This window comes from Neoarius graeffei, chromosome 7 (assembly GCF_027579695.1).
Source record: "Neoarius graeffei isolate fNeoGra1 chromosome 7, fNeoGra1.pri, whole genome shotgun sequence".
Taxonomy (NCBI): Eukaryota; Metazoa; Chordata; class Actinopteri; order Siluriformes; family Ariidae; genus Neoarius; species Neoarius graeffei.
In genome coordinates, this window is record NC_083575.1 from 55,768,921 (window position 1) to 55,784,653 (window position 15,733).

Consider the following 15,733-nt stretch of genomic DNA (forward strand, 5'->3'; position numbering starts at 1 on the left):
TGTGCGTGCGTGTGTGTATGTTTGTGTGCGTAAGTCTGACACTTTTATTGTTAGCACAGATGCAATATCCTGTTTGAGTCTCTTGATGGTAGGTCTTATTTTATCTGGAAGCAAGAGGCATCTGCCTATAAACACACCACCAATATTTACAAGAGCAAAATTCAGGTGAAATGTTTTAATGATTTAAAGTGAACTATTATTGTTTATATTGTGTTAATTATTATGCTAATATAGCAAAATCCATCTAGGGGTTAAATTGAAATAATGGTTTGTGTGATATATATATATATATATATATATATATATATATATATATATATATATATATATATATATATATATATATATATATATGGTCCTGTGCAAAAGTCTTAGGCACATATAAAGAAATGCTGTAGACCAAAAAATGGCTTAAAAATAATGAAATGTTTCAACATTTAAAAAAAATACTATAAACAGCAGTAAGCCATAATAAATGAAACAAAGTCAATATTTGGTGTGAGACGACCCTTTGCTTTAAAAAAAAAAAATAGTAGCCTCAAGTCCAGTGAATGCAGTTTTATAAGGAAATGAGCTGTAGGTTTTACTGAGCATCTTACAGAACCAGCCACAGTTCTTTGAGACACTTTGACTGTCACACTTGCTTCTTAATTTTACAGTAAAACCCAGTAACCTTCATTATATTTCCTTTTTTAATCTGAAAAGTGCTCTCTTATGTAATATGTTGCTCAGATACAAACTTTTTTCCTGTAACATTTAATTTTGTGCTGGAAAACGAACGTTTGGAACTCTAAAATGTTTTTGTACTGATTCGATAATGTAGAAGTCAGAAAATAGACATCTGTAACAAAGTTTGTATGGAAAAAAAAGTAGGGGCCTAAGAGTTCTGCACAGTATATAGTACCAGTCAAAAGTTTGGACACACCTACTCAATGGTTTTTCTTTATTTTTATTAATTAAAATACACTTGGGTGGCACGGTGGTGTAGTGGTTAGCACTGTTGCCTCACAGCAAGAAGGTTCTGGGTTCGAGCCCAGTGGTCGACGGGGGCCTTTCTGTATGGAGTTTGCATGTTCTCCCCATGTCTGTGTGGGTTTCCTCCGGGTGCTCCAGTTTCCCCCACAGTCCAAAGACATGCAGGTTAGGTTAACATGGAGCAGCCTTGGGCTGAAGTGCCCTTGAGCAAGGCACCTAACCCCCAACTGCTCCCTGGGCACTATAGTATACGGTGGCATGCAAAAGTTTGGGCACCCTTACTGAAAATGTCTGTTACTATGAATAGTTAAGCGAGCAGAAGATGAACTGATCACCAAAAGGCATAAAGGTAAAGACGACACATTTCTTTTCAGCCTTTTCTGCAAGATTTGTGTATTATTTTTGTTTTGTACAATTGGAGAGTGAAAAAAGAAAAGGAACACCGTGTGAAAGTTTGGGCACCCCAATACATTTGAGTTCTCAGGTAACTTTTACCAAGGTTCCAGACCTTAATTAGCTTATTGAGCTGTGGCTTGTTCAAATTCTTCGTTAGGAAAGGTCAGATGATGCAGATTTCAAAGCTGTATAAATTCTCTGACTCCTCAAACTTGTCCCTAAAATCAACAGCCATGGGCTCCTCTAAGCAACTCTCTTGCATTCTGAATAATAAAATAATTGATGCTAACAAAGTAGGAGAAGGCTACAAGAACGTAGCGAAGTGTTTTCAGGTAGCCGTTTCCTCAGATTGTAATGTTATTAAGAAATGGCAGTTAACAGAAACAGTGGAGATCAAGGTGAGGTCTGGAAGATGAAGAAAACTTTCTGAAAGAACTGCTCGTTGGATTGCTAGAAAGACAAATAAAAACTCTTGTTTGATTGCAAAAGACCTTCAAAAAGATTTAGCAGACCCTGGAGTGGTGGTGCACTGTTCTACTATGCAGCAACACCTGAACAAATATGACCTTCATGGAAGAGTCATCAGAAGAAAACCTTTCCTGCATCCTAGCCACAAAATTCAGCGTCTGAAGTTTGCAAATGAACATCTAAATAAGCCTGATGCATTTTGGAAACAAGTCCTGTGGACTGATGAAATCAAAATAGAACTTTTTGGCCACAATGTGCAAAGGTATGTTTGGAGAAAAAGGGTGCCAAATTCCAGGAAAAGAACACCTCTCCAACTCTGAAGCATGGGTGTGGATCGATCATGCTTTGGGGTTGTGTTGCAGCCAGTGGCACAGGGCACATTTCATTGGTCGAGGGAAGCATGGATTTGAATAAATACCAGCAAATTCTGGAAGCAAACATCACATCATCTGTAAAAAAGTTGAAGTTAAAAAGAGGATGGGTCCTACAATAAGACGATGATCCAAAACACACCTCAAAATCTACAATGGAATACCTCAAGAGGCACAAGCTGAAGGTTTTGCCCTGGCCCTCACAGTCCCCTGACCTAAACATCATTGAAAATCTGTGGCTAGATCTCAAAAGAGCAGTGCATGCAAGACAGCCCAAGAAACTTGTAGACCTGGAAGCCTTTTGCAAGGACGAATGTGTGAAAATCCCCCAGGTAAGAACTGAAAGATTATTAGCTGGCTACAAAAAGTGTTTACAAGCTGTGATACTTGCCAAAGGGGGTGTTACTAAGTACTGACCATGCAGGGTGCCCAAACTTTTGCTTTGGGCCCTTTTCCTTTTTTGTCATTTTGAAAATGTAAAAGATGAAAATTAAAAATTGTTTTTGCTTAAAATATAAAGGGAATTAGTCATCTTTAACTTTATGCCTTTTGGAGATCAACTTGCTTAACTATTCACAGTAACAGCAACTTTGACCAGGAGTGCCCAAACTTTTGCATACCACTGTAGCTGCCCACTGCTCTCTCTCTGTGTGTGTGTGTGTGTGTGTGTGTGTGTGTGTGTGTGTGTGTGTGTGTGTGTGTGTGTGTGTGCTCACTGCTTCAGATGGGTTAAATTCAGAGGATGCATTTCACTGTGCTTGAGTGTGCATGTGACAAATAAAGGCTTCTTCTTCTTCTTCATGTCTTAAAGTAATGATGGATGTCGTTTCTCTTTACTTAGTTGAGCAGTTCTTGACATCATATGGATTACTACAGTTGTGGAATAGGGCTATTTACTGTATTTTTATTATTTGCTATTTACTCTTTGATCTCAAACACATTAAGAAAGCAAGAAATGTCACTAATTAACTTTTGACTAGGCACGCCTGTTAATTGAAAAGTGTTCCAGGTGCCTACCTCATGAAGCTGGTTCAGATCATGCCAATAGTGTGCAAAGTGTCATCAAGATAAACAGTGGCTACTTTGAAGACTCTAAAATATGAAACGCATTTTTAATACTTTTTTGTTTACCACATAATTCCATATTTGTTCCATATGTTATTTCATAGCTTTGATGTCTTCAGTATTGTTCTACAATAGAAAAAAGTCAAAATACAGGTGTGTGTGTGTGTGTGTGTGTGTGTGTGTGTGTGTGTGTGTGTGTGTGTGTGTGTGTGTGTAATATTTACAGAAATTCAGCTAAAAAATACGTTTTTTTTCTTTTTCATGTCTTAAATTACGTCAGATCATTATCTAATCATTTGTTTGTTTGTTTCACATTTGATTAAATGATAGTTAAAATTGTACCTTCCTTATAATTATTTTTAGATTTAAGATATGTGTAAGACATTTAAAACTGTTCTCCAACCCTTGATTTTGTAGTAGGATAAAATAACTTTTCATGGTCACTAACTTTTTGCTCCAGTTCTGTGCTTGTTCTGGGTTTGAGCTGCACTGGATCCCTCACTCTCTCCGTTACACTTTCTGAGAGATCCAGAGCCAGAGACCAGCTTGGAGAGGGTAATCCATCTCCATCACTTAAATGATTATCCCCATTAATCTGGTGTAAACTAATAAAGTCAACAATGCCAGTGCTTGCCTGAACTTCATTAAGTCTTTAGTACATTTAATATGGCTTAATGTCCTCGGCTCAATGGCTGCTGCTGTCTCACCTGGCTCACTGCTCCCAAGAGAACTAGCAGAGAGATTGAGGCCGTTTATGTCGTGTTTTATTGCCTTTTTCCCCCAGACTTCTTTTCCAAGAAAGACAGTATCCATTGCTATGACATGCGCAGAGTGGTGGAGGAGTACGAACAGTTGAGAACGACAGCAGTGCTGGAGATTTAATTTGCCCAGCCAGGCCTCAGATGGGCCCCTACAGTCAAGGGTTTAATTTGGCTTATCGCATTATAAAGACGACCCAGGCTGGGTAATCAATCATCAGCCTGTCAGAGGGACAGGCAGTTGTCGTAAGCAGGCACGACTTCCCAATGTGAGGCCATTTTAATTGCCAGCAAATTGACTGCTTTATTGTTTTTGTGAATGTCTTACTAAAGTTTGCTAAATTAAAGCCAATAAAAGACGTCGAGTGTCAGGGCGTCCTGCTCACCCCCCACCACCACCCAACCACCACCCCACCCCACCGTCCTCAGTGGGGGAAGGCTTATCGGTGGCTGTTACAGTGCCATCGTGGGTCTTGTTGACACTTGACTGCTGAGTGTGTTTCCCCTGTAAGCAAGTGGAGGGGTGTCTGCGCAGTGTTAGGAAGTGACACTGTTTACTAGGCTGAGTGATGCCGTGCTGACTCCAGCTAAACAGAACATAACTCCCTCTCACCAACTGTAAAATCCTCCGCTGACAAAATAAGTGCTCCAAAAAACACACAGAACAAGAGAAATGTATATGCTTCAAAGATAGATATTTATATGCCTTAGTGAATCATGACCACATATTCTTCATGTGAAAGAATTAAGTACACTCGGAGAAAACGATCATTTTTCTATTTTAGGTGTTTTGTTCATTTCCATTTGAGACATGTCTCAGACAGCTTCTTGGATTTTGTGCTGGATGAGAAAGAAATGATTTTCCAGAATCCCATGAGACTCATGGCAGCTCATGACTCCAGCTTCCTGTTCTGGCTTAACTTTTGCTGTCAATATGACTCTCACTGGTTGCCTGATGTATATTTATGGCCCTGGTGCAGTGAGGTTAAGCCCCTGCTTCTGTTTGGCCAGTTTCCGAGTGGTGGCTGTCTCCTCTCCACTTTTTTTATCCACAGACTCTTATTCTACAGTCCTGTCTGGAAAAGAAAAATGAGCTTCACCACTTTATGGTAAGCTGACCAAAAGGACTCCAATATTTTATGTTTTTCTTTTTTCAATAAATATATAGTTGAATCTGTAATGGTTTAGGGATGCAGTAAAGATCATGACTCGAGCTTTTGTGAAAGACTTAATCCCTTGTGTACGATGTTCTCCATTGCTATCAGATCCCACCCAAAAATGAGTGTTTTCTGTCCCTTGTACCATTAATCCAATCTGAGATAGCCTTTGACCTCTCAGTGAGCTGAGACTCTGGCTATGCTATAATGCTTGAAGTGTTAAAAATTTCGGTCTTGTTTTCAAAGCAGAGCACATGCAAATTGTTCACTTCAAATGAAACGATGCCGAATTACACAATGATTTCGAGAGGTCTGGTATCTTTACTTCACTGAACTTATTGTGATTAAGGTTGCAGCGCTGAAAAATAACGGACACTTGTGTTTGTGTTGTAAATGTATATTTTAAAGCCTGGTTCAGAGCTGGCGAATGGTGTATGAGCTGAACCTTTTATATTTTGGTGCTGTTATGGAGTTGGTTTGTCAGAGTAGACACTAAGCCTTGGCCCACAGCCTCTGTCCATCAGAGCAGATCATTAAGTGAGAGGTGAGGCCCCTGAGGCCAGCGCAGGCACCAGCCAGTCTGTGCTGATGTTTCTGTGTTGTACGTTTGGGCTAGAGGATCTGTTTGTTATGGTGTAGTAGACTGCATAATTGGGATGAGGGCAGGGGGAACAAGGCCAAATGAAAACACACACACACTCCTACCTGTTGAAGGCACCGTGTGATGATAGATTGTAGTGTCTCCTGTTGCTCAGCACACAGTCGGGCCCTACCAACAGGAAGTGATGACTTGATTCAGCTGTACTCTTTGAAGTTACTGTTTTGTAGTCTGTGGTTTAATGAGAAATAATTGGCTCTGTTTGCAACAATGCCATTACAAATAATGTGTCAGTGGAAAACCGTTTAAATATTTAGAAGTAATGGTACTGTATTAGAAATATTGTTAAATAACAAAAAGAAAAATGAGGTTGTAAGATGTGTAGCGTATTTCTGATTAATACCGGCCTCTGTGTTTTCACGACTGTTCATATATCATATAACTTTATCATTCTCTATCGTTAAAGAAGCTGATACACAGAATTATAGGTACTGCACACATTTTTACCAAGACAGTCTTTCTCGATAATCCTCTATGTCGAACATGTTTGTACAGAGAAACCTAGCTCAAGAGATGCTGATCATAATCAGCGGAAGAAGACACAAAATGTGAACGAGGATTCCCTGTATGTGCATGCAAAGCTGTCATTATTTCCATCCATAAAACAGTTTAACATACCAGTTTTCCGCCTTCCACATTTCAATTAAAAAAGGTCTCTGATGGCACACTTTAAAAACATTAAGCCATATAAACAGAATCCAGGATAGTATCATTTCTGACAGTCAAACAAAAACACCACCATTGTGTGTATTGTCTTCTATTCAGGAACAGCAGTTAGATGCAGCAGCAATCGGCACAGTGGCACTTAAAGCATATATGCAGAGCCATGGCCTCACTTTCGTTTATAAACGCCTTGAGACCTCAAGAATGGCACAGAAATAGTTGTAAGCATTAACAGTAAATCTAATATCGTAATTTTTACAATTAAATTCATTCATATAGGTAGCGGTCTGAGTGAATGACCTTGACGTCCATAACGTCACAGCAGGAAGTCTATCGGTCTCATCGCCATTTCCGCTAGACTAAAAAACAGAGCTGACTGCAATTCCGATCCTCCATTTTGAGCTAATTTATCGCCATGTCATGTAGATGTGCCAGCAACACGACAGAAGGTGGATTTACGTTGCATTCATGGCCCAAGAATGTTCAAACTGCAAAGATTTGGACGTGTTTTGCGAGAAGTTCACGGGCACATTGGGCGCCTATGAAGTGGTCTCTCCTCTGCTCTGCACATTTTACTGAAGACTCGTACGAGACCTCTGATCTGTTGAGGCGCGTTGGTTATAAGCCCGTATTGAAAGAGGGGGCAGTACCAACAATTAAATAAAACTACAAGAGAAGGAAAGTATTTATTTAATTTATTTTTAAAAGGAAAGTAAGTTCAGTTGCACCAGTTCTCCAGGAGCGTGAGCCGAGGGTTGTTGGTAAAACCCAAGACGGAATGGGACGGGACATATCGCTCAGGCAGTGACCTCCCCGCGGTTGTTGCTAAAACCGGTGACGTTCTGTTCTGTCCCGGGTTTTAGTAATTGCCTGATCCGAGCAGTAATGGCGAAGTACTCAGTATGGAGAAAATGGAGAATGAGTGGAGCAGCCGTCTGATTTCTCTGCTGGATATCGCTGCCATCTCGCCCTTATGTGGAAGAAGTGAATGAACGGAGAACTGAACGAACAACTGAAAGTCAGATTGTTTCAAAACAACCGGCCACAAGATCGGCCTTCAAGAAGTGAGAACACAGACGGGTAAGTGCCGACTCTCATTTGGATACAAAACAACAAAAACATGTTGTTTACCTGCATTTAGATTAATACATGTAACTTGTATTGTGTGTTTAAGTTTATAAGATATAAGATATAAGATTATTTAATTTGGTTCAGAATGTGATTGTCTCAGTTCATCTGATTATTTAATTAGCCTTTTACATTTTATCAGTGAAAATGCATGCACGGGCATGTCTCCCATCTCATCTCATTATCTCTAGCCACTTTATCCTGTTCTACAGGGTCGCAGGCAAGCTGGAGCCTATCCCAGCTGACTACGGGCGAAAGGCGGGGTACACCCTGGACAAGTCGCCAGGTCATCACAGGGCTGACACATAGACACACAACCATTCACACTCACATTCACACCTACGGTCAATTTAGAGTCACCAGTTAACCTAACCTGCATGTCTTTGGACTGTGGGGGAAAATGGAGCACCCGGAGGAAACCCACGCGGACACGGGGAGAACATGCAAACTCCGCACAGAAAGGCCCTCGCTGGCCACGGGGCTCAAACCCAGACCTTCTTGCTGTGAGGCGACAGCGCTAACCACTACACCACCGTGCCGCCCACACATGCATGTATGTTGCATAAGTTATAACACCTATCCTGTTTTAATGAGAGTCAACCCACAATCAGTGAAGTTAAATCAGTCTTAGTTGAGCAAGTCGATGACGGTATTTCTTACTTTCACCATAATTTTTTATTTATAAGACTTTGATAGCTGTCAAAGGCCTTGGCCTTAAAACCGATTAACGCAGTGACATCACTCACTCAGGGCTGGCTGGCTCAGAGGGGCAGCTCGAATGGCAACTTTGCAGTCGATTTTAACTCTCAAAAATATATCTTTTTTAAAATTCCCATTTATGCAGCATACAAGAGTCAGGGGTGGAGATACTATCCTCTCAGAAATTTATTTAAAAATAAAGGTTCTGCATATCTCCTTTAAGGAGAAGTGAAGGCCTGAGTCAATGACACACAGGGGAATGAAAAGCGTGCTTGGATGTAGTGACCAGTAGCTGGTGGGATGAATGGGCTGAATCCATCTATCTCTGAGAAGTAAACGGGTCCCAGCTGGGGCACTGTGCTCAGGATGAGAAAGGGAAATGAAGCTGGTCATCGAGCCTCCCCCAAATAAACCAGGCGACAGGATGCGCCTGCACTTGAGAGCACGGACACACCATCAGCAGCGGGGAGGACCAGCTTCCGCTATGATGGGTGTCAAGTCCCCAATAAGGCCCAGAGTAAGTCCACATGGTGCTGGGAGGAAAAGATGAGACTTCCCATGTGTTCGTACGAGATGGGAGTTGGACTTCAGGCAATAAATATGTGCTTTAATTCATCTAGTAAGTCATCTGTCTCTCATATGCACTACAAACATGACACACAACCCCTAGAAATGCACGTCCTTCAAAGAGGAACAGTGAAGGGAGTTTATGCTTTTATCTATATGGAAACAGTGCTACAAAGAAATGGAAAAGGAAAGCTAACCCATTACTAAGACTTTGGTAATCAAGAGTCTCTCCTTACCACATCTATCATTCCAGCCACACTCCATGTCAAAACATTGTGAAGAACCAGTTCAATTCCCCAAGCACACATGACCTGAAAAGTGCATATCACCGATGAGAATCTGTATCAACGCCCTGAGCTGAAGAGTCGAGACTTAAACCGCATCTGTAGTGAATAAAATACTGCAGTAATTCAGGGTGATATTCTGACCCTCCAAACTCGTAAGCATTTTGGTGACAGACCTAAAAGTTTAAAACTGTAAGCTCGATTTGTTTTTTATAATAACTTTGCTCTCTTGTTGGTCTAAAATTGCACTCATTATGTTGTACTATTATGTGTCACAGTATTGCCTTTAGCAGTTTTCCTCAAATAACAGAGACCACATATTAACAAATTACATTTAAAACCCCATGCAGCCCAAACCAAAAATGCCGACCAGAAATGTTTCATGTATTAGAGATACAGCATTTATTATCAAATCTGGCAAGCTGTCAGATTTTTAAACAAAATTTGATCATTTATAACGTCAATTATATATTCACATTGATAGCCATACAGAAGTAAGTTCTTAGTTGACCTACAGAGAAAAACTCCATTTACAAAGTCTTCAATTTACATTATAATATTGTGTCAATACATAGCACAAGACCCTGATTGTTATATGCTCAGGACTTGTTCAATTTTTTCCATTTGTAAAATACTAGAAGACAGAAACTGTTGCACCACTTGTTGTCTAGTAACATGGATATTGGCATGAACAGGAGCAGTCTTTTCTCATTCCATTTACATTTAACCAGCATTAACATATCAAACACATATCTATCATATCCAAAATCATGGTATCTATCAGTGTATCAAGCAATAAAATCTAATTTGATAATGATATTGTGATACTAGCCACATTTTGACTGATGTGTTGTCACGTGAAAGACTCATTAGAAAGAAAGACACAAGAAGTTAATGGAGAAAGTGTCACTCAGTACTTAAACTAATCTCAACACTGAACTATGAGCAATTGTCTAATTCTGTTGGTCTTTTCTGTTCAGTTACAGATTTATTTATTTTTGTCTGGTGCTCAACTAATCAATGAGTTGTCAGTATTTAATATATAATAAATTGGGTATATAAATATGTTTAAATCATTGAAACGCACATATATCTTGTGGAAACTTTTCAACAAATTTTATCAAGCAGCCATTCAAAAAAAAAATTACTGTACATCTCCGGCCAAATGTACAAGTGAATGCATTCTTTAAGAACATTTTAATGGGAAAACAGTTAAATTATATTACTATATGTTTCATTTTTTCCCATGATATTTGAATGATGTAAATTCAAGTCCAAACTGTCCTGGTGTCCTGTGCAGGAGTAAAAATGGAAATGCCTGGTCTCTTTCTCTCAGACATGCAAAATTAATACACTGTACTTTTATTATTATTATTATTATTATTATTATTATTATTATTATTATTATTATTATCTATTGTGAATATTGAACTCATAGTCAATCCAAAGGGATGGCTTATTCTGAACTAATTTAAGTAAGTTAAGTATTTCAAGCAAGATTATATCTAAATAATACACTTTAGACATTCCAGTTTTCAAAGAGATATATTTAAGGACAATTTATTAATTATTTAATTTACACACTCTCTGTTTACATTAGAATACTCACAGAGTAACAGAGGTGCTCTGTATAAAATCCAACATTTACTATAAATCCAGTATATCTGTGGAAGGAAGACTATGTATTCAATATAATATACACAACCCTGAAGTTACGATCAGAGCTCGGTATATGAATGTAATGTACAGGTTCTCCCAGGCTGGGTCAGCTGGGAGAGGGCATCTGATGAAAGACCCAGAACAATTGATGACCCCAGGTTACATCACTGATGATGCGTCGTCCCAGCACAACAGTGAGCTGTAGCTTTCATTTACTTTATAGGCAGTATATCTCCATTGGTTTATTATTTCATGAACATTTAGCTATCTAATTTGTAGCTTTGAAACACTGAGTTTCATTCATTCATTCATTCATTCATTTTCAGTAACAATTTTATCCTGGTCAGGGTCATGCTGGATCAGGAATCTGTCCTGGGAATACTGGGTGTGAGGCAGGAGAATGTGACACTAGTCCACTCCAGGCTGAAAAAGTGATATGTTAGGATTATTCACGACTATAGGCTATCATAAAAAATTATTAAATTTTATTGCATTTATAATCTTAGATCCCCACAAACTTTGCAAACAGTTCCTTTCTTTTTCCATGGTAATTAACTTATTGATCTCTCTGTCTCTCTCTTTCACACACACACACACACACACACACACACAATCTACTATTATCATACATTCTCTCTCTCTCTCTCTCTCTCTCTCTCTCACACACACACACACACACACACACACACACACACACACACATTTATTATCTATTATCGTACGTTATACATTCTCTCTCTCTCTCACACACACACACACACACACACACACACACTTATTTATTATCTACTATCATACATTATACATTCTCTCTCTCACACACACACACACACACACACACACACACACACATTTATTATCTATTATCGTACGTTATACATTCTCTCTCTCTCACACACACACACACACACACACACATTTATTATCTACTATTATCATACATTATACATTCTCTCGCTCTCTCTCTCTCTCTCACACACACACACACACACACACACACACACACAATCCTTTGGATTGACGTTGCTGTTTGTGTAGAGAGCACATCATTAATTTAGTCTTCTTTGAAAGCACCATTAGTGCTATTATACTTTACAACTACACAAGTCCATAATAAATGATACGTTTTAATACTAGAAAATCTCCCATGAAGAATCCACAGCGCTTAATTAGTCTATTTACTGTAGGACATTTAAAGGTTAAAAACATCATCTAAATTATAAATTTAACATAAGTTGGGTTAAAAAAAGACAAACTATGGTTATTTTGGACGCAGATAAACTTATAAAAAGTCGATGAAATCCTCACTAATCACCAGCCGCAGAGTCCATTCCCTATAGAGGAGAAACCAACAGCAACCAAGAGCAGCATTTCCTATAAGGCCATCTGAACAGACATGTAAACTAAGCCACAAGAAGCACTTTATTCCATTTCACTTTTAGATTACAGAAATCTAAGCTGGACATGAAACTGTTTTTTATGTTGAACGTCGTTTTATTTCCTCGACCCAACCAGAACCTCTCCAGCACCTCGCACTGAACAGGAAGAAAGTGTTTTCAGTGAGCGCCTTTCACCGGCTCAGCTGAAGCTCAGGAAGGAAGTGGACCCTGAGTTACCTGATTAACCGCGTCATCGCCTCGGCCGCGCGCTTTCCACGGTTTTCGTCAGCAGATCGTGCGCGCACGCGCACTGGAGGACCGGGATCGGGTGGAGGAGGCGGCGGCGGCGCGCGCGGACGCCTCGAACCTGGGAAACGCGCTCAATCAAGCCGGAGCGCCGGTATAGAAATAGACAGCGGTCTCTGAGCAGGTACAGAAGTAGCCTACTCAAATAAATCTCAAGACAACATCGAAACAAAACCCCACTTTTGGTTTGCAGCACAGGATCCTAATATTCTGTCAGGCTTCATTTCAGGACTATCGAACAGCAGCCATTCAGCTCATTAATAACTGTGATTAATTAGATGCCCTGTCACTTCTTAATGCGCCTAATTATGAGATAATCATCATAATCAAACGTATAGACTAATCTGTTTTTCATTACTTGTACCACTTTTCACATTCCATGTTTATATCCATCTGTTTATAGGGTTAATAACAGTACAGTGTATACTCCAAACTCGTTTCTGACATTTCAAAATACTACTACTCATCAAAAATAGTCCTCTGGTGTTGTTTGAAAGCTCGTTTTAGAGTGTAGACACACTCCGAGTGAAATAATCCATCGGATGAATGTTTCACAATGGATAATCGGATAGTCTGAATAAAGAGACTCATCCAATATTCATGCTCTAAATGAACCTTGCGTTAGAACTAAATAATAATCTTCTCCAAAGCTTTATCCAGATAGATCAGCAAGCCAGAGCTTATTCTTCATCATTCAGAATGTATTAAAAATGTATTTTATGGATGGATTGTTTATGCGGGGTTATTTATTCTTCCCACTTAAATATTTATTTTGCTCATCTAAATAGGTTACTTATAATGGCTCTAATAGTCGATTAATACTACAAATTAGGAGGCTTAATATTCCATTGAATTTGAAGCCTCTATATATCCTCTTGTGGGGGAAATGTCGTCTTTTAATGGAAAGCCATTTGGCTATTAAAACTACTTTGCTATCACAGCTAATCTATATCATTCACAGCTCACACTGGCTTGAACATTCAGCACTGCAGTGTGTGAAAACAAATCATAACTTGACTTGTAGCCTAGCTTAGTGATTCATACCCAGTATGAATCACTAAGCTAGGCTACAAGTCAAGTTATGATTTGTTTTCACACACTGCAGTGCTGAATGTTCAAGCCAGTGTTGTTTAACTCGAGTTAAACCATAGGTCTATTAACAGTGTTTCCTGTTAAACAGAATACTTTTCTGTCTTTATCTGTATGGTTCTGCAGACTTGGGAGAAAATATAGAGGAAAAGTTGTGTTGAGAAAAATATTGATATGATATGATATATGATAGCCAGCAGTTTAACACAGAATGTTATTTAGATCACCTATTAAACTGCTGTTACTGCATCACTTCATTGCACACACTCACATGATCGATATGGCCTTTGCACTAATCGAGTCAGACTTTAATCCACAGTCACAAGCTGAAAGAGTGAACAGCAAACTGAAATTTGTGCAAAGCTTTTACAGAGAAACACTGTGGCGGTGAAAATCATATACCAAAGTGGAAAATGCAGACTTCTGTGCTATGTCTAGTATTGTTTGTGCTGAAAAGTTACGGCTTTATCATTTCATTCTTTCACATTCGAGACAAGGAAAGAAGAATTTAAATGAATTTATACAAATGTTCTAAAAACACAAGGACCTGAGGAATACCAAATCACTGCTGTATACTTTCAGTGTCAGGATTTCTCTCATTTGATCATGTGTCATATTTGTTTATGAATGATTAGTGATGCCAGAGAATCCGGCTTCGCAGCAGCCCTCAGTCAGAGAGGGGCTTTGGTGACCTTTGTTGTGTCTTATATAGAAAGGAATCGTCGTTATTTCTTTAGCCAATTGGGTGCTGAAGCCTGAAAGCTCTGGTTTAATCTTCCCCCGGCCTGTTTGGCATTTTGATTGATGCTCCCGTGGCTCCCTCCATCCGACAGGCTTGCTCTAAGCCAGAAAGGAGGTAGGGGGGAAACGATAAGCGACCGAAGTTCAGTGTTTCTCACACATGCTCACGCAGTGGTGGTGGTGGTGGTGCTGGTGGCTTGGAGACAGTGCGGATCGGAGCTCCTGTAGGTTGCGGGATCAGGCGCGGCGCAGGGGAGCTCTGGGAGCGCGCGCCTCTTCGGGACCATGGAGCAGAACATCGGAGCCCATCTCCACCACACACACGTCGACTCCATCAGCTTCGGCATCGATCAGATCCTCAACAATGCAGAGCAAGGGAGCTGTATGATCTCTAACCCCAGGATGCAGGACTTGGACTACGGGCTGGGGAGCATTGTGAGCAATGCCTACAACACCATGACGGGCAACTACAACGGCAACACCAGCGGCGGATACAACAGCAATGCGTGCAGCGCTGCACCACTCGGGGGCTCGTACAACATGAACGTTGGCATGAACGGGAACGGAAACGGCCTGAACGCGTCCGGGGTGATCCGTGTACCCGCACACCGGCCACTCAACAGCATGCACTCCTCCATTCCCACAAGCGGCGCCACGGTGCACAGCATGGCAGGCATGGGCACTCTCAACAACCTCACAGGGTTAACATTCCCCTGGATGGAGAGTAACAGGAGATATACCAAAGACAGGTTTACAGGTAATATGACAGAACACTTGGCTCGTTCTAACACAATATATACTCTATTATTATTATTATTATTATTATTATTATTATTATTATATAATGTAGATATTGTGTAAAGCATAATCTGTTGCTTTTTAAGCATGATGGAAAATTCGTTTAGTTTATAGTCTGTAAACATTTCTATTTTTTATACTGATGATCTGTCAGGGAATAAAACTATTGTGGACCTTTCAACATTATGATTCGTGTAACATTTATATTTTACAAGTCTTTTTTCTTTTTTTTTGTTGATGAACCATTTTCATAGGCCTTAATCTTTTAATACAACAAACCAAAACAAAACTACAGTAGTAACAAGTTGCAGGGGCAGATAATAGGCCTGTAACAGTGGTTAAAATCGCCTAATAATGCTCAGTGTGCTATAATTTAAATAAACATAGATAGCCTGCATGAACCACATTTGCTTGAAAACGGACTTATTTGGTTAAAGATATGTTTAACCAAAAGGTTTTCTTTTGTTTGCATTCAGGTATATGTATCTTGAGCAGATTTTTAAAGTGATAAATTAAAAAAAAAATCACAATTGTGGTTAATTATTAAGACGATATGGGATTATTATTATTAT

General features: G+C 39.6%; 1 protein-coding gene across 1 annotated transcript in view; it reads left to right on the forward strand.

Annotated features, from left to right (window-relative positions):
• Positions 1–14,648: 14,648 nt before the first annotated feature.
• The window catches only part of tlx1 (T cell leukemia homeobox 1), a 4,413-nt gene continuing 3,328 nt past the window's right edge, over positions 14,649–15,733 (forward strand). The window contains exon 1 of the mRNA XM_060924759.1: positions 14,649–15,120. Within this exon, the coding sequence (XP_060780742.1) occupies positions 14,649–15,120 (472 nt within the window). The remainder of the gene's footprint in view (positions 15,121–15,733) is intronic.